Source organism: Petromyzon marinus, chromosome 2 (assembly GCF_048934315.1).
Source record: "Petromyzon marinus isolate PM22_M1 ecotype Great Lakes invasive population chromosome 2, UKy_Petmar_22M1.pri1.0, whole genome shotgun sequence".
NCBI lineage: Eukaryota > Metazoa > Chordata > Hyperoartia > Petromyzontiformes > Petromyzontidae > Petromyzon > Petromyzon marinus.
This window is the reverse complement of record NC_133668.1, coordinates 5,073,719-5,092,845: the sequence shown is the minus strand read 5'-3', so window position 1 is coordinate 5,092,845 and position 19,127 is coordinate 5,073,719. Positions and strand designations below refer to the sequence as shown.

The 19,127-nt window shown below is 51.5% G+C and overlaps 1 protein-coding gene across 4 annotated transcripts in view; it reads right to left on the bottom strand.

The window, feature by feature from the left end:
• Nucleotides 1-4,953: 4,953 nt before the first annotated feature.
• LOC116949219 (vasoactive intestinal polypeptide receptor 1-like) overlaps nucleotides 4,954-19,127 on the bottom strand; it is a 47,658-nt gene continuing 33,484 nt past the window's right edge. For 2 of the 4 annotated variants that reach the window (XM_076069214.1, XM_076069215.1), the window contains exons 9-12: nucleotides 14,624-14,693; nucleotides 11,434-11,572; nucleotides 9,595-9,636; nucleotides 4,955-8,762 (exon numbers count right to left, since the gene is read on the bottom strand). In XM_076069214.1, coding sequence (XP_075925329.1) covers nucleotides 7,867-8,762; nucleotides 9,595-9,636; nucleotides 11,434-11,572; nucleotides 14,624-14,693 — 1,147 coding nt within the window. In that variant the 3' untranslated portion in view covers nucleotides 4,955-7,866. Of the gene's footprint in view, nucleotides 8,763-9,594; nucleotides 9,637-11,433; nucleotides 11,573-13,283; nucleotides 13,376-14,623; nucleotides 14,694-19,127 lie in introns of all 4 variants that reach the window. The other 2 variants (XM_032966356.2, XM_076069216.1) reach the window with 2 other exon arrangements.

Sequence of the window (19,127 nt, the reverse complement as noted above, 5' to 3'; positions counted from 1 at the left end):
CTGCATGTGCCGAGATGTTCTGACGACCGCGCAGACTCGGTTCTGTTTATTTGTAAAAAAATAATAATAAGTATCATCAACGAATGCTAAGCGAGTGCGAGAAGAATGATGTCGGGACACGGGGTCAGGTCGGGTCGCCCGATGTTGCGCAACGCCAAGGCACGCGACGTGAGTATTGCCGTGCACAACGCAGCCCCAATGTCACCATCGCCACTACGCGAACTGTCGCGCGTACCCCCCCCCGCCCCCCCCACCGCCGGGAATATGTCACGAGCACCCCCAGAGGTACGCGCTTACCCCGGCTAGGGGAGCCGCTCTGTTAGAGATGCAGCCGAGCAAGAATACGTGCCGTGGTTGCCTATGAAGTCTCGTCACTCGAGCTATTCAATGTAACTTTATAGTTGTTGCTCTACAAACCGGCGTGCTTCATTGCAAGTACGGCCCACGACAAGTGGTGGTCACGGTGGCGAGATGTTAACTACCTTGCCTGCGATGCAAGACGTCGTGGGTTCGATTCCAACCCTGACACCTGACGAAATGGTTCTTACTGAGCATGGACTTACACCACCGGGCAGGGTATGAGATACAATGCACTCACACCCAGCGCATGCCACGTTAACAATGGCACTACACGTGTACAAATGTACAACTCCAGTAACTAATAATGCGCACGTGTGTGCGTGTGTTTGTGCGCGCGCGGCAAGTTGGCACAGCAAGTTGGCACAGTAGGGGGCCCAGATGGTGCATCGACCAGTCATCTCAGTCAGTCAAAACCATGGCACCTGCGCCTGTCCGGTGACCTCCTGCCAGCGGGCGCTCGACATTCCACGTGGCCTTAACGTGCACATAGCCTGGCACGAGCGCTGTAGTGACGTCCCGCCACTTGTGTGGTGTTAATGAATGGGCGATCTGAGTTCGGTTCCAGGCCATGGCTACATTCAGTGGCGAGTAATAACTGTACCGGTCCTGGGTCTCTTCGAGGTAGACTCAGCCTTAAATGAGGACCTGGTGCGGTGTTTAAAAGCCAGCACAGGGGAGAGAAAGACGGTCTGCTGTGGTGATGGTCACACCACGCGCGCCGTGCCGGCCTTAATAGGTGCTCGCTGACAATATTTGCCCCAAGAGACTGTTAAAGGCTATAGAGTACGGGGGATATGTGTCTTGAGGTGTGTGTGTGTGGTTCGCACACTGCGATACAAAGCCTGCAGTTCTAGCTTCAACCACTGACAGCACTGCAGCAATTGGTAACCAAGCAGAACGTGGCCCTCCCCGAGGTCGACTCAGCCCAACATGTTTACCTGCTGCAGTATTTGTGTGCGTGATTGTGTATGTGTACTGGTGGCGCATCCACCAGTCATCACGGTCAATACACGGCACCCGGGTCTGTCCCGCGACCTCCTGCCAGCAGCGAGTCATCGACGCTTCACGTGGCCTCGGAGTGCACCTCGCCTGGCACGTGGCGGCTGTTGCTGCGTGGACGACGTTGGTTGGGTTGAGACGTAGGCGATCCGGCGTGGCTTTGGCCACATACACACCACGCACACCACTCTCTCACGTTTCAGTTGCGGCCTTAATAGGAGCTCGCCAACAGTACTTGCCCCAAGTGTTTGGCGACGAGGCCGCGTGTCGAGCGGCGCGGTGTCTGTCTGTAAGAAATCTCCCTCGTGTCCCACCAACCCTTGCCGACCTCGATGCGAGGCCCGGGTCAGCGATTCTGAAAGTCCAAACTCTAGCAAAGGATTATTCCTTTGTGTGTTTTTTTAACGTAAAATGAGAATAATATTTGATATGTATTATACATATATACATGGTAGTGTGCGTGACGTCTTCACTCCATCATCGTCATCATGGCAGGTGCACGGTGGCGTAACATCGTCGTCCCAGTCCGACCACCGCCGCTAACTCGTTCTCGATGTGCAAATGCTTCGCAAAGATCGCTCAACGAACACGGTAGAGTTAGAATGTAAACAGCCGCTCTCGCGTTTAACAAGTTCTCCCTTGTTTGGGTATAGCAATCAAACACACGCAGAGACGTGACTGCTTGTCCCGTGGTGGTAGAGGCACCTCGGAGTGAGCTGCTAAGCAAGCCGTGGAATCGTGGACGACTGACTTCCAGCCTCCCTCTCTCGGCTGATGGGAACCCCAGCGAGGCACGTCCCGTCAGAGGGAACTGTTACCGAGTTCTCTTCGCCTTGAAACCTTCACGGCGGCTCTCATTGTGCTGACTCTCCTCCACCACCACCATTCCCTCCTTCACTACTCCCTCCACCTCCACTCCTCCCTCCACTTCCACTCTTACCTCCTTCACCTCCACTCCTCCCTCCTTCATCTCCACCCCTCCCTCCACCTCCACTCCTCCCTCCTTCACTCCTCCCTCCAACTCCACTCCTCCCTCCTTCACCTCCACTCCTTCACTCCTCCCTCCACCTCCACTCCTCCCTCCACTTCCACTCCTCCCTCCTCCACCTCCACTCCTCCCTCCTTCACTCCTCCCTCCACCTCCACTCCTCCCTCCTTCACCTCCACTCCGACCTATCTCAATTTTGTCCCCATTGATGATTTTTTTTGAAAAATTATTAAACTACCAAATTAGCAGTTTCCTGTCCACCAACAATCTACTACATCTAAAACAATCTGGGTTCCGAAAACAATACAGCACCACATCTGCTGCATTAGACTCTCTGAATCAAATTTACAATAGCCTTGATAATAAGCAGTACTGTGCCTGTCTCTTTCTTGACCTGTCCAAAGCTTTTGATACAGTTGACCACAACACCCTGCCTAGTAAACTAAGTTGCCTCGGTTTTTCCGAAAACACAGTAAAATGGTTAAACAATTACCTCTTTTCTCGCACCCAAACTCTATTCACAGATGATTGGAGGTCAAACAGTGTTAAGATAACAAAAGGGGTTCCACAGGGTTCCATCCTCGGCCCCCTCTTGTTCTCTCTTTATGTCAATGACTTGGGCACTGACCTGGATCATTCCAGGGTAAATCTTTTTGCAGATGACACGATACTGATTACTGCTGGCCGCTCTCCGGATGACGTGATTGCTAAGCTCCAGGGTGATTTCAACAAACTACAACATCAGCTAGTTTCTCTTAAACTAGTCCTGAATACCTCCAAAACCAAGGTGCTATGCTTCTCACCGGGACATTCCTCGAATAATTATCAAATAGAGCAAGTCAAGATCTATAAGTATCTTGAGGTCATCCTGGATTCAAAACTGAATTTTGAAGATCACATTGATTATATTGGTAAAAAGACAAAAAAAAATTGGTTTTCTGTATCGACAGAAGCACTGCTTCCCCCCAATGTTCCGTTTGGAATTGATAAAAGCTACCATACTGTCTCTACTTGACTACTGTGACATCGTGTATAAATCAGCAACAAGTACTGTACTGAAGAAGCTTGATTCCATCTATCACTCTGCCTTAAGATTTGCATTGAACTGCCCATATAGGACTCACCACTGTGATCTCTACATTGGGTCAAACTTATCATCTCTTAATGTTCGACGGCTTGTGCACCAGATCTTATTTATTCACGATGTACTTACAAAAAAATCCGCAGACTACCTACTGGATCTCCTCTCTGTTTTAAAGAACAAATTTGACCTCAGGTCTTCGCTCATTTAGCAGCTTCACATTCCTTATTGCCGTACATAAACCGGAGGAAGGGCCTTTGCTATTGATGCCCCCAGGGTCTAGAATGCTATTGCCAATAAACTGCAACTTGAATCACTACCTATGAGATCTTCACTCAAAACTGCTCTAGAGGAGTTGTACACCCCTAGCTGTCGCTGCAATTCAGTGGCCTAAAATATGGCTCTAGGGTTTGGTGTTATAATTAATTTATGTAGTTTATTGTTAAAAATCCGGTCACAGTCCCTATGATCACTGTTACGTTGCAATTATGGCTTTTATTTTGGTGATTTCGAAAACGTTTTTTTGGTTTGGCCATGTTTTTGTTTATTGTAGTACGGAGTTAGACTGATGGCCTTAATCTTAGTTGTCTTGTGGTTGTTGTTGTTATTTGACTTGCATCCCACTGGGATTTTTGCACACAGCGTTGGTGTACGGTGCTATTTCAGGAATATTTTGATGTTTTTTTCCTGGATTTTCTGTTTGCACAGTCACATAATCACTTTAAGATGTTTTCTTGATCATGTTTTTGTTTTTTGTTTGTTGCGGTTGCACCCGATTCAAGGGCCGAATGGCTCACAGGGTTATACCAAATAAATGGAACTATGGAACACTCCACCCTCCTTCACTCCTCCCTCCACCTCCACTCCTCCACCTCCATCCCTCCCTCTACTTCCACTCTTCCCTCCTTCGCGTCCACCCCTCCCTCCACCTCCACTCCTTCACCTCCACTCCTCTCTCCTTCACCTCCACTCCTCCCTCCTCCACCTCCACTCCTCCCACCTCCACTCCTCCACCTCCACTCCTCCCTCCTTCACCTCCACTCCTCCACCTCCATCCCTCCCTCCACTTCCACTCTTCCCTCCTTCGCGTCCACCCCTCCCTCCACCTCCACTCCTCCCTCCTCCACCTCCACTCCTCCCTCCACTTCCACTCTTCCCTCCGTCGCGTCCACCCCTCCCTCCACCTCCACTCCTTCACCTCCACTCCTCTCTCCTTCACCTCCACTCCTCCCTCCTCCACCTCCACTCCTCCCACCTCCACTCCTCCCTCCTCCACCTCCACTCCTCCCTCCTTCACCTCCACTCCTCCACCTCCATCCCTCCCTCCACTTCCACTCTTCCCTCCTTCGCGTCCACCCCTCCCTCCACCTCCACTCCTCCCTCCTCCACCTCCACTCCTCCCTCCACTTCCACTCTTCCCTCCGTCGCGTCCACTCTTCCCTCCCCCACTTGTACCCCTCCCCCCTTCACTTCCACCCCTTCCTCCACCTCCACTCTTCCCTCCACAGACACTGCTCGATCTTCCACTGAAACCCCCCCCCCCCCCAAATCTCCCAGCCGCTATCTGCACCACGCCAGCAGATGGCAGCACAACACAGGACCGATGTTCTCAACTCGGGCTGAACGAAGAATCGATTTTAAATTTAAATCGCAATTGTGAAACAATGCGATTAGCAAATCGCAAAGGCTGCGATTTTTTTTGCGATTTGAAAAGTCCTATTACTTTCTTATTGGAATTGTTTGATGATTTATTATTATAACCTTATTTATTTAACCTAACAATTGTTCCATGTTTGATTGTTCTACTTCAATTAAAACACTTTAATAAATACATGTTGGAAGCAATTCATATCTTTTAAGTTCTCATCCTTGCCCCAGAATATATAGAGCAGTTCATATTTTGATGGAATCATGTGGTAATGCTCCATTACATGTTTACATCTATTACACAGTGAATATTGAACTGAAACTGACTTAAAAAAATGTAATCACAAATCAAATCGCAATGTCAGAAAAATCCCAATTAGATATTTTCCCCAAATCGTTCAGCCCTACTCCCAACTTTTTAGGGCTGAGAGGCTTTAACGCTGTACTCCAATTGTCACGCCATCCGAAGCTTCACGGGCGCCTATCAACACCACTGCTCGTGCACTTCCTGACGCAGCGTGTAGTAGAAAACAACAATACACACGACTCGATTGTCTCGACGTGCTTGCCCAGCCAATCTCTTCACCAGGTGAGCTCAATCAGGCGAGCTACGACCTGCCTCCTTATCTCGAACACACCGACCGGGCTGCACTTCGCGACCACCTCTTCCATGATAGTGGAATTTAAGAGTTGCCCAAATGTGACTGTGATGACCGGAAATCCATCACTCATGTTGCGCCGTAGAGTATCACATGCTTTTCAACCAGGTGATAGTTAATTCAGGTGAACTCTAATCAAGGAGAGATCTCATCCAGGTGATCTCTCAACCAGGTGAGCTCTCAACTAGGTGAGCTCTAAACCAGACAATCTGTCATCCAGATGCACTCTCATCCAGGTGAGCTCTCAACCAAGTGAGCTTTCAACCAAATTACCTCTCATCCAGACGATCTCTCATGCATGTGAACTCTCAACCAAATGAGCTATCATCCAGCTGACCACTCCGCCAGGTGAGCTCTCATACAGGTGAGCTTTCAACCAGATTACCTCTCATCCAGACGATCTCTCATCCAGTTGACCTCTCAACCAGGTCAGCTCTAGCCATTGCGACTCAAGTTCCTTTAATACGGGCGGGTTGGTGCGTGACCCGACCCCAGCTCAGGAGCGCCCTTCTTCTCAAACGTCCTCGCCCGGATTGTCAACCCGGCAACGGCACGGCGAGGGAACGACCTCCAAGCGGAACTCGCTCACATGGCGGTGGACTCGTCTTGCTCACTCAGCACAACAGCGGACTCATCACAGTCGCTCAGATGGCAAACTTGCCTCAATCCCTCAGATGATGGTAGACTGATCGCATTCGACGGTGGACTCACCCCACTCGCTCAAGACGACGGTTGGACGAAAGTGTTCTCGTTGTCACCTGCGCTCAGATGGTGGTGAACCGATTCTACTCGTCTCAGAGGACGGTGGACTCGTCTCAGATGATGGTGGACTCCTCGTCTCAGATGACGGTGGACTCCTCGTCTCAGATGATGGTGGACTCCTTGTCTCAGATGATGGTGGACTTCTCGTCTCAGATGACGGTGGACTCCTCGTCTCAGATGACGGTGGACTCGTCTCAGATGATGGTGGACTCTTCATCTCAGATGATGGTGGACTCCTCGTCTCAGATGACGGTGGACTTCTCATCTCAGATGATGGTGGACTCCTCGTCTCAGATGATGATGGACTCCTCGTCTCAGATGATGGTGGACTCCTCGTCTCAGATGACGGTGGACTCCTTGTCTCAGATGATGGTGGACTCCTCGTCTCAGATGACGGTGGACTCCTTGTCTCAGATGATGGTGGACTCCTCGTCTCAGATGATGGTGGACTCCTCGTCTCAAATGACGGTGGACTCCTCGTCTCAGATGATGGTGGAATCCTCGTCTCAAATGATGGTGGACTCCTCGTCTCAGATGAAGGTGGACTCACCACTGTGATCTCTACATTGGGTCAAACTTAACATCTCTTAATGTTCGACGGCTTGTGCACCAGATGTTATTTATTCACGATGTACTTACAAAAAAAAAATGCAGACTACCTTCTGGATCTCCTCTCTGTTGCCAAGAACAAATTTGACCTCAGGTCTTCGCTCATTTACCAGCTTCACATTCCCTATTGCCGTACAAAAACCGGAGGAAGGGCCTTTGCTATTGATGCCCCCAGGGTCTGGAATGCTATTGCCAATAAACTGCAACTTGAATTGCTACCAATGAGATCTTCTCTCAAATTGCTCTAGTGGAGTTGTAAACCCCTAGCTGCCACTGCTATTCAGTGGCGTAACATAAAATAAAATGTTTCGCTCCGGATGACGCTGCAAAGTATTATCTGTATTTTGATTTAGCATTCTGATCTTAAAGGTGCATTGAAAAATTTGATACTCCGACTGATGCTTCTGTTGTTGTGGAGTAACTCTTGCAGCCAGCTCTGGCTCTAGGATTTGGTGTTACATGTTATTTATGTAGTTTATTGTAAAAATCCGGACACAGTCCCTATGATCACTGTTACGTTGCAATTATGGCTTTATTTTTTGGTGATTTCGAAATCGTTTTTTTGGTTTGGACATTTTTGTTTTTGTTGTAGTACGGAGTTAGACTGATGGCCTTAATCTAAGTTTTCATGTGGTTGTTGTTGTTGTTTGACTTGCATCCCACTGGGATTTTTTGCACACAGCGTTGGTGTACGGTGCTTTTTTCAGGAATATTTTGCTGTTTTTTTTTCCCATGGATTTTCTGTTTGCACAGTCACATAGTCACTTTAAGATGTTTTTCTTGTTCGTGTTTTTGTTTGTTGTGGTTGCACCCGATTCAAGAGCCCAATGGCTCACAGGGCTATGCCAAAATAAATAAACTGAAAACTGAAAATGATGGTCGACTCCTCGTCTCAGATGATGGTGGACTCCTCGTCTCAGATGACGGTGGACTCCTCGTCTCAGATGATGGTGGACGCCTCGTCTCAGATGACGGTGGACTCCTTGTCTCAGATGATGGTGGACTCCTCGTCTCAGATGATGGTGGACGCCTCGTCTCAGATGACGGTGGACTCCTTGTCTCAGATGATGATGGACTCCTCGTCTCAGATGACGGTGGACTCCTCGTCTCAGATGATGGTGGACGCCTCGTCTCAGATGACGGTGGACTCCTTGTCTCAGATGATGGTGGACTCCTCGTCTCAGATGATGGTGGACGCCTCGTCTCAGATGACGGTGGACTCCTTGTCTCAGATGATGATGGACTCCTCGTCTCAGATGACGGTGGACTCCTCGTCTCAGATGACGGTGGACTCCTCGTCTCAGATGATGGTGGACTCCTCGTCTCAGATGATGGTGGACGCCTCGTCTCAGATGACGGTGGACTCCTCGTCTCAGATGACGGTGGACTCCTCGTCTCAGATGACGGTGGACTCCTCGTCTCAGATGATGGTGGACTCGTCGCGCGAGCTGGAGGCCCGGTACCCGCCGGGGCTGGACTTGTGCAGCAGGGACATGTGGGTGGTGAGGCCGCCGCTGCTCACGCCGTTGCTCATCATGAAGGAGGAGTGTTGCTGCTGGTGGCGCTGCTGCTGATGGTGGTGGCGCCCGCGCCCACCGCGCTCCAGGAAGCGCTGCACGTGCCAGCGCCGCCACTTGCGCCGCAGCTCGCCCTGTACCTGCACGACCACAACGCGGGGGGTGGGGGGTGGGGGACATTGGATGACACCATGCCGATTCAACCGCGCGGATTGAACTTCGCGGATTGAACCGCACTCCCGTGAGGCTTCAGTTAGGGGCAGCGCGGAGGGCCTGGTGTTTTGGGGAGGGTAGACGGAAACTTCGTGAGGTCTGGTGTCGGTGCGTCGTTGGTTCACGTGATCAGGGTTAGGGCTGTCGATAGTGATTTCTGAGACAGTCTGTTAGGGGTTACCGTTTGTGACAGCGTTTGGTTGGTTCTCGTTTAGGGATAGTTCTGGGTCTAATTGGATCGGTCCTTGGGCTTAGGGGTGGGCCCAGTGCCTGACTGGGTAGTGTACTCCGCCGTCTCTCCCTGCCCCCCTCCCCCCCACCAAATTCGCAAGCACAAAGTATGTGCCCAGTACTCTTTGGTTCTATTGGGTAAAGTCACGTAGGTGAAAATAAAATAACAAAAAATCACGACGTTTCGGCCACAACACAAGCGGCCTTCATCAGGTGAAGTGACGAGACTGTCTGGAGGACAGACTGTCTGGAGGACAGACAGTCTCGTCCCTTCACCTGATGAAGGCCGCTTGTGTTGTGGCCGAAACGTCGTGATTTTTTGTTATTTTATTTTCACCTACGTGACTTTACCCAATAGAACCAAAGAGTATGGATCCTAGCAGTCACGAAAGCTGTAAATCTAGAATATGTGCCCAGTGTCTGCATGTCGTCATCCCTGCCCACGCGCCCCCCTGCCCCCACCCCCTGTCCTCACGTCTGGACGCCCGCGCCAATCGAATGGGGGGGGGGGGGAGCGATCCACCTCACCTCTCCATTGAGGAAGCAGTAGAGGATCGCGACCACAAACCCCTGCGGACAGACAACAGTGGCGGGTCACTCGGTCGTGCTTCTGCGTTGAGACCGTGGGCGAAGGGCAACTTCGCTGAGCTATGCATGGGCTGCAAACGATATTTGCTCACTTTAAACTTTCATTCGAGGGCATTTCTCCATTTAACATTCACAGGTTCGTGTAGTGTTTCCATGTTTTCTCCCTCAAAATGCAGTTGCTTTGGCTCAGACTTCTAATTGCTTCATTGCTGTACTTTATTTCATTTAAATAGCTATGATCATGTTGGTGACAGCCCATGTTATTCTTGCAAAAGGAGACTCTATCCTGGTCTCTGGGAGTTCTCACCCGCTACAACAAATCCAGTTGGCCAGGACTTGTAAGTCTACGTTCAAATTAGTTGGCCAGGAAATGGCTTCAGTTGATGCGTGATGGATTGCATCTCAGAATTATTATTTTTTTCATACTGGAGGAATCCGTTTGCGCTGCAAAGCTATTTTTCACAGATGTCCAATAGGGGCAGGTCATAATGTAACAACAACAAACAAAACGAGTGCAACGTATAATAAAAGTAAACAAATCGCTTAAAAATATATATACAAATACAAACTAAACAACGTTTTATCTTACCAAGTCAAGCCCAGTGAGCTATTCGCTTATTTTTCAGAAACGACTTGGCCACGTGTGATAACTAATCCTCCGTTGAATGTTCAGAGTGAGTCACTGTGGCTCTTTAGGTGGTCAATGGCCTGGCCAACGTTTCCCCTGTTTGGCTGGTAGGGCCAATAGCTTTGTGTGAGAGCGCCTGACCCACAGTTAAAACTTCACCAGTTCGTCTCAGACTCGGCGCATTTAGCACGTCTCCCTGGTGGATGTTTAGGTGAGGCCTTCATCCAACAGTGGATAAATCATAGCTGCTGTTACTGTTGATAATGATGTAACATGAATGCAGATACTATAATAGGATGACGTTTTGGGCAATGGCCCATTTTCAGAATGCAGAAAGAGCCAAGGGGCTGACTGCCCTATAGAAGAGGGGTTGACATCGTCACACTTTGTGTTGCCTTAACGAATTGAATTATTCGATCCGTGCTGAACATGCTTGGGAAAATAAAACTTTTTAACTTCACATCTCCGAACTCTGACCCTACCACAGGCAATCATAGATCCCCCCCACATACCTATATTCCATTAAAACACATTCCCCGTCTGGCTCAGATAATGCAGCCAAGCAATGCCTGTCACAATACACTTCTGCCGTTCAAAAGAAATATATAAAACCCTCGAATAGATACACGCAGCTCTGCCTGCCCAAATTGAGGTCAGCAAATGTCACTCAATGTCGATCAACTCATTTGCCTCTAGCCAAATCGCTCGCCTCCATCCATCCCTCCCTCTCCCACACACCCACCCTCACTTCTCACCTTCCCTACCAACCGTTCAAGCTCACTTCGCGCCGGTGAGCTTAACGGGTGCTGAGGCACGCTCTCCGTTCCTCTGTCGACACTGCTGTCCGTCTGTCTGCTCGTCTGTCCGTTCGTCCGTCCGTCGGTCTGTCCATCAGTCTATCTCTCCCTCCATCCATCCGTCTGACCTACCTCCCTCCCTCGCTCCCACCATCCCACTATCTATGCCCTAATTAACAGATTGTAGTTGAGCGGTGGCTCAGCGGTCCGCACGCCAGCCTATACACAGGGCCGGTCTCCTAAATTCGATTCCCGACCCAAGGCTATCTCCCACCCGCCGCTCGCTCCGAGCCCCACCCCCCCCCTTCGAGCCCCCCCTCCCCGCCGCTCCCCCCCTCCCCCTCCATCTCCCACCTGGAATGACCCGAGCGCCAGCTCGAAGTAGAGACGCACGCGCGTCGCCAGCTCGCTCGCCTCGTCCGGGAAGAAGGCGAACACGATGTAGTGGACTCCGAACAGCGGGATCAGCAGCAGCGTCGACTTGGCCAGGCGTCTGCGCAGACACGGACAGCGATCACAAAGATCGTCCACCCCCCACCCCCCCCCCGCCGCCGCCGTGTAGCCTTCACGGACTGTTGGGGGCTGTTGCCGAGTAGCAGCACGAAGGCCGCCGGCACGGCACGCGACGCAGACGCGTGAACGCACGCGTGAACACTTGTGAACGCGCGAACACACGCACGTGCGCGCAAGTGAACGTGCAGGCACGCACGTGGAGATGTGACAATGCACACAAGCACGTACACATTCAGGTGAACGTGTGTACATACACACAAATACCACACAAAGATCCCCCGTATAGCCTTAACAGACTGTTGGGGCAAGTGCTGTTAGCGAGCACCTATCAATGCCGGAACGGTACACGAGGGCGTGGGCGGCCAGCACCACGCCCGACCGCCTTTGTCTCCCCGGTGGCGATGTTTTCACACCGCACCCGGATACTCATTCGAGGCTGAGTTGACCTCGGGGAGACCGATGACCGGTTCAGATATTTGTCACTGGCGTTGGCCGTGAGCGGGAATCGAACTCTGGTGAATCGCGTTCGTAGCCCGGCGCTAACCTCTGCGCCACCGCTCCCACTAGTGGCCAGTGAGGGCGCTGGCGCACACGCGGCGGTGGTTTGGGGGGGCAACGGGGAGCGGTGGTGCAGCGATTAGCGCACTGGGCTACGAACCCGGCGACCTGAGTTCGATTCCCGCTCATGGCCAACACCAGATTATCTAAATCGGTCCTGGGCTTTCCCTAGGTCGACTCAGCCTCAAATGAGTACCTGGTGCAGTGTGTGAGGGGCCGTCCATAAATGACGTCACACGATTTTGGACGATTTTTGACCCCCACCCCCCCCCCTTCGTCACACGGCGTCACAAAAAGTCAGACCCCCCCCTCAAATATGACGTCACAAAGCTCTGCCCCCCCCCTCCCAAAAAAAAACATGCTTCAAATCGCTTTAAACTATTGTCATTGTAGTGCGTATTTAATGTGGCGCTGCACTCTGATTTGGTAGGAGACAACATTTAGTTAATTAAGTAGAACGTGTTGTCTATATTTATTTAAAGTTGCGCATTTTGATGTGACGTCACGTTTCTCAACCCCCCCCCCCCTCGTCACACATCGTCACAAATGTATGAACCCCCCCCCCCCAAAGGTGCGTGACGTCATTTATGGACGGCTCCTAAACATTGCCATTAGGGAGACAAATGCGGCCGGGCGTGGTGCTGGCCACCCACCCCCTCGTGTTATGTCTATACCGGGGAAATTTGTCTTTGATACTCTGGTGATGTTACGTGGCATGCAGTTGTGTAACTGTGGGTTGTGTTTGGATGTTTGAGTGCGTGTTGCCATGTATCAGTGCGTATGTTTGTATGCATGTATGTGTGCGTGTGTCTGAGACATCAGTCAGTCAGCCCATAACACGTGGGTCTGTCCCGTGACCTGCTGCCAGTGAGCCTTCAACACTACACGTGACAGCCTCAGTGTGCACCTAGCCTGGCACAGGCGCTGTGGTTACGTCACAGTTGCTGCGTAACGAACGCCAGTTGTGATTGTATATTGGCGCTAGGGAGACAAAGGCAGCCGGGCGCGGTTAGGACCACACCGCCTCTGTGTGCGCGCCGTGGCGAACTTTATAGGTGCTCGCTAACGGCACTTGCCCCAACGGTCTGTCGAAGGCGACACGGGGGGATTGATTGTCTGTGCGAGTCCCTTACTTGTAGTGGCTGCTGCTGCTCCCGCCCACGTCTGAAGAGCAAAGCTTCTTCACCAGAATGCGGATGATGCCGATGAAGAACAAGAAGTTGATCTACCGACACAGCAGTCCCCGCGCGTCACACGCGTGAGTCTCCTGTGCGTGAGTCCCCTGTGCATGAGTCCCCTGTGCGTGAGTCCCCTGTATGTGAGTCCCCTGTGCGTGAGTCCCCTGTGCGTGAGTCTCCTGCGCGTGAGTCCCCTGTGCGTGAGTCCCCTGTGTGTGAGTCTCCTGTGCGTGAGTCCCCTGTGTGTGAGTCTCCTGCGCGTGAGTCCCCTGTGCGTGAGTCCCCTGTGCGTGAGTCCCCTGTGTGTGAGTCTCCTGTGCGTGAGTCCCCTGTGCGTGAGTCCCCTACGTGTGAGTCTCCTGTGCGTGAGTCCCCTGTGCGTGAGTCCCCTACGTGTGAGTCCCCTGCGCGTGAGTCCCCTGCGCGTGAGTCCCCTGTGTGTGAGTCCCCTGTGTGTGAGTGTCCTGCGCGTGAGTCTCCTGTGCGTGAGTCCCCTACGTGTGAGTCTCCTGTGTGTGAGTCCCCTGCGCGTGAGTCCCCTAAACGCACGTTTCTAAATGTGGCATGCGTGGCGGTGTTTTTCTCTGGCTGCTCTCCGTTGGTGTCTCCCGCGCGAAGCGCAGCGGCTTACTAATGGAATTCGGCCAAACATCTCAAACGCAGTCCTCTCCTCGGAACGTATCGAGACTCACTGCAGTGACGATAACGTGACGTTATGGTCACTGAATGCGCGTTATTAAGATAAAGAGCTTTCCGCGGGAAGAGAGGAAACCACAAGGGAAAACGAAGTGGCGAGCACAAAAGCAGCAGGATCGGGAATGGGAATCAGGGCTGGCAGCTCGAGGTGGCTGCACTACACTGTTGTGTAAGGGACGTGGAGACGATGGGCAGGACAGCAGTGAGCGAAGACAGAGGATGAGGAGCGCATACTGCGCACGAGTGGACAATACGAACACTCCAGAAGAAAATAGGATGTTGTTGAAGAATGGGTATACTATGTGCGCGTGTCTGTGTGTTGACGTTCACGGTCCAAGTGGACTGCGACCCTCGAAGGAACGGCGCTGCCAACCCCCCCCACCCACCCACCCCGATGATCCGTGGATCACACAAATCACTCGAGATGCCGGTGTACGGCAGCAAGAGCAGTTTATGCAAACGATGTCGCAACAGGTCACGCATTCGGCGCGCAAACACCCCTTCACTGACTAGACGTGACGAATGAATGTGTGTGTGTGCGCACACGCGCGGGATAGCAAAGTGTGTGCGCGTGTGTTTGCTCGAGCCGAGATACGTACGAGGATGGACAGCAAGATGGGCCCTTTGATGATCCACCACAACACCAGGTTGCCCTTGTTGTCCCAGCACCTGCGGTGGAAGAATCACGGTGTCCACAGCAGAGGGCTACCCAACGCGTCGACGATGACGACGGGTCACGTGAACACGAAGCTGCTCACCAACCACGCTCCTAAGATTCCGCGGATTGTTCCGATTCAGGGTACGCACTTGAAGGCAGTGGTTCTCAATCGGGGGTGCGCGGACCCCCCCCCCCCGCCCCCTGGGGGGTTACGTGGCAATGTCCCGGGGGGGGGGGGGGCTACGTGAGATGATTTATATATGTGCGAAATTATGTCGTAGATGAAAGTCGTTGGTGAATAATTAGGTATGAGCCTGGCACTATAAAAAGAAAACTACGATAAAATGTCAACCACATGGTAACCTACAACGATATAAAATACCTTTACAGACTCATTTGGCGTGAACAATGCCGTTTCCAAGAGTAACCAGTGAGCGCAAACACATTACGTCACGCGTGCAGAGCGTCCGTTATTTTTTTGTATTCGCTTGCTGGTTAGGACACCTCACAAAATGGACAATTGGTTAAAATGTTTATTATGCATGCATTGATTTCTCGCAAACATGTTGGGTCAGGCAATGGGGGTACTCTACCATGTTGAAACAAAATTCAACAGTAGCCAAAAAATGATAGTCTCAGTAGCAGCGTGGTATCAGAATCTGTCCTTGGCCATCCTCCTAAGTCGACTCAGCCTAAAATGTTATTCCCTAATTGCGATATGTGGACATCAGCACTTGAGAACCAATCGCAGCCAGGCCATCTCCCTTAAAGCACCGTTCCGGCCTTACTAGGTGTTCGCTGACAGCGTTTGCCCCAATAGTCTGCATGGATACACGGTGAGGGAGAATGGGGGGGGGGGGTCTTTGTTGTGTATACGGTGTCTCTGTACAAGCCTCAACACACCGCAAACGGGCAAACATTGACAAATGAGGTCTCGCCAGAACCATAAAGACGGTCGTAAAGGTTACATGACAATAACATTGACAAATTGGCCATAAACCTTTTGAGGAACTAAAATGAATGCGAATGCATGGGGTTAACCAACTTGAAATATTACAGCAAAACCCGTCGGGGCCAATTTGAAATCAATCACACGGAATAACATCGTATCTGCAGAAGACAAGGATTTCATGAGCCTTCCTAAGATGGTTTCCTACTCAATGATGTCTACACAGTCCTGCTTTAGTCATTTTAGAATTACCTATACAACTAATCTAAACTATTTTTTATTTTATTTTACCAGGTAAAGGTAAAGCTCTTTTTCAGAGGCGATCTGGCCACGAATGATAGCTCAACGAAGTGGCCTATGATGTGGGAATTCATAGCAGCCAAATATTTTAAATGCACGTTGATTCTCAATGTGAAGGAAAAAAAAACCGTAGGACCCGGAGAAAAATCAACGCAACCACGGAGTGAGAGAGAGAGAGACACGCAAACTCCAAATATACAGCAGGTGTCAGGGTCGGGATCGAACCGACGACTTCCTGTGTACCAGGCGAGGCAGATAACATCTCGCCACCGCAGCGCCACAGTAATACATATATTGCCCGTTCCATTCAAAATTAGCCAGGACCGATCAGCCTTTTATTGTGGGCTTTTCCGTTTCGTCCTCGGGTGGATCGATAGCTCAATGTTAATCTGCCATTTTATTAAGGGACCACTGCTGTGGTGTTATCTTGCTGTGGTCTGAGACCGCTTTATATTATTGTTTTTTTCTGCCTTGCCCAAGCTTGATAAACCTGACATGTTGTTTTGTTGGTATTGTTTGCTGTAATAACTCGCTGACCTGCTCCATACTGGGACATCGGATCCCTCCTCCAGTCTAAATAAAGATTCCGATTCCGATCCCGTGCATTCTACCCGCTGCTGTTTTTTTTTCGCGTTGCCATTTTTCGAATGTAATCGCTCAATTCATTGTCAGTGCTCTTAGAATTCATTTTCTCGCACGTAAATATTTCAATTGATTTGAACGAACCGATCGTTAACACAGGCCCCACATTAATGGCACTGGCCCAACGTGCCAGGAGTCAGGACCTTTGCCTGGATAAACAGAGGACGATGTTGCATTGTTGTTGTTATTACTCAGCAGGGTTGCCGCTACGGAGTCATGGTTCGCAACTCCGTACTCGTTGTCGCTGGGTTCGAGCTCCCGGCGCGGCGACTGAGACAACGGGGCAAAGTTTCGTTAAATGCACGACCTCCGGTGCGTGCACCCAGCCCGTACAAAAAGAGGGTTCTCGCCCCAGTGAGTCGATGGGCAGGTCGCGTGCGGCGGGGTAAAGAGCGGGTGCTCGTGAGTCTGGTCAGCGTGGAAGAGGAGACCAAGACACCCACGGGAGGGGTGCCCTCCAGAGCTCGTTCGAGTGAAGGTTCTTCTGCCAGCAGTCGTGTCACTGACCAGCGGCAGGGCTGCGCCTCTAGCTGATATTCTCGATAAATTATGTAAATTGGCACTTAATTTGATTATCATAGATCTATCTCAATTTAATATCACTCCGCTGTATCTGTTCCATTCTGTACTTGTCTATGGGGTTGAGCGGTGGCGCAACGGTTAGCGTACTGCAATGAGGCAATAATTTTGGCGACCCGGGTTCGATTCCCAGCCACGGCTGACGTCGCCGACCCGCAAGCGACAGGTGCGGGGAAGTGTGGCCAAAGCAACCCCGCCACGTACAACCCGACACACGCAACGGGGCGACGGGGGGCGGGGGGGGGGGCTTCACTCAGCCGTGGGTTGACACGGAGGGCGCAAGTTTGTGTCGGTGATATAGCAGGGCTTACCCGGGGGGCCGAAATGGTGCCCTCGCCTTCGCATCACCGGCATCTCTCATTTAAAATCTCTCGACTTAAAACTTTCGTGACTGCAGGAATAAATATTCCTTGGTTCTTTCGGTTAAGTCACGTAGATAGAAAAATAACGATACAAAAATAAAGTGAATAAAAAATAAAAAAAACAGTAATGTAGACTGTAGCCTGGTTCTTAATCGGAGTGAGTGTACTGGCAATCTGTAATGTAGACTGTAGCCTGGTTATTAAGTTTGATGAGTGTACTGGCAGTCTATAATGTAGACTGTAGCCTGGTTCTTAACCTGAGTGAGCGTACTGGCAGTCTATAATGTAGACTTTTTATTGGTTCTTTCAGGAATATTAAAATCTCTCATTGCGCCGCGATGCAGCGATGGTCCACTGGAGCAATGTTAAATGTGTACATTTACGGCTCGCCTGAACTGCGACCGGGGCTGGCATCACGGCTATGTGGCTCAGCACTGCCGATACCACCCGGGGGGAGGGAGGCCGTGGGGTCGAGCGGCGCCGTGATTTGTTAATGATCCGTGATTTTGTTAACGATGGCGCTCGTGGGGTCATCTGCTGCACCTCCTCGCCTACGGGGGCCCCACGTGCAGCCGCGTCCGTCACCATCACTTTCCCGCACCTTTAATTAACAACGACCGCCATTCACCACGGTGACGTCACCACGACGCTTGTGCCAGGCGATGTGCACGTTGAGACCACGTGAAGTGTCGAACGCCCGCTGGCAGGAGGTCACGGGGCAGACCCAGGTGCCACGGGTCGACTGACTGAGATGACTGGCTGATGCACCACCTGTGCCCCCTACTGTGCCAACTTGCTGTGCTTTAGCCACCCGGCGCTCCGCTCGTTGTTGTGAGCGTCGCTCCTCCGCCCTCCGTTGTTGTTGGAGGGCGACTGCCTCCAACTGCCCAGTAGCAGCGTCCTTCACGAGCCTCCTCCACAGAGGCCGACCTTGACACCGCTGGTACCAGTCATCAGCAAGTCCACTCAGCTCCACATCCTCCTGTACCACATCACTCCATTTCTTTTCTAGCCCGTCCCACGCCCGTTTAGCCCCCTCTATCCGGCCGAGCAAAAGCTGTTTCGGCATGCGGCGACTGGACATGCGGGCTACATGATCCAGCCAATGCAGTCTTGCCTGCCGGAGGAGCTCATCGATGGGACTTTGTCCAGATCTTTCAAGGATTGTGAGCTCCTCACACAATCCAGCCTGGTTATACCCAGGATGGATCGTAGGCAGGCCAGGCTGAATGTTTCTAACTAGCGAAGATGTTCCATTAGTGGGGTCCACGTTTCGCAAGCATAGAGAAGGGAGGGAATGACCATGGTCGAGAAAACCTGAAGCTTCGTGCGGAGTGACAGACCAGGTAGCTTCCGCACAGTGTCACGCAACCGATGAAAAGATAATTCCGCTCGACTGATTCGGAGTGAGACCTCTGCTGTCAAACCAGAGCCGGTCATGAGCACACTGCCCAGGTATGGGAAACTCTCCACTCTCTCCACAACTGCCCCACAACCAATTGGGAGATGTGGGGGTGGAGTGTCCGATGGTACAAAATACCCAGGCAGGTGCTTAGTTTTGGTGGGGCTGATGGTAAGGCCCCACCTCTTCGTGGCACGCTCCAGGTTCATCA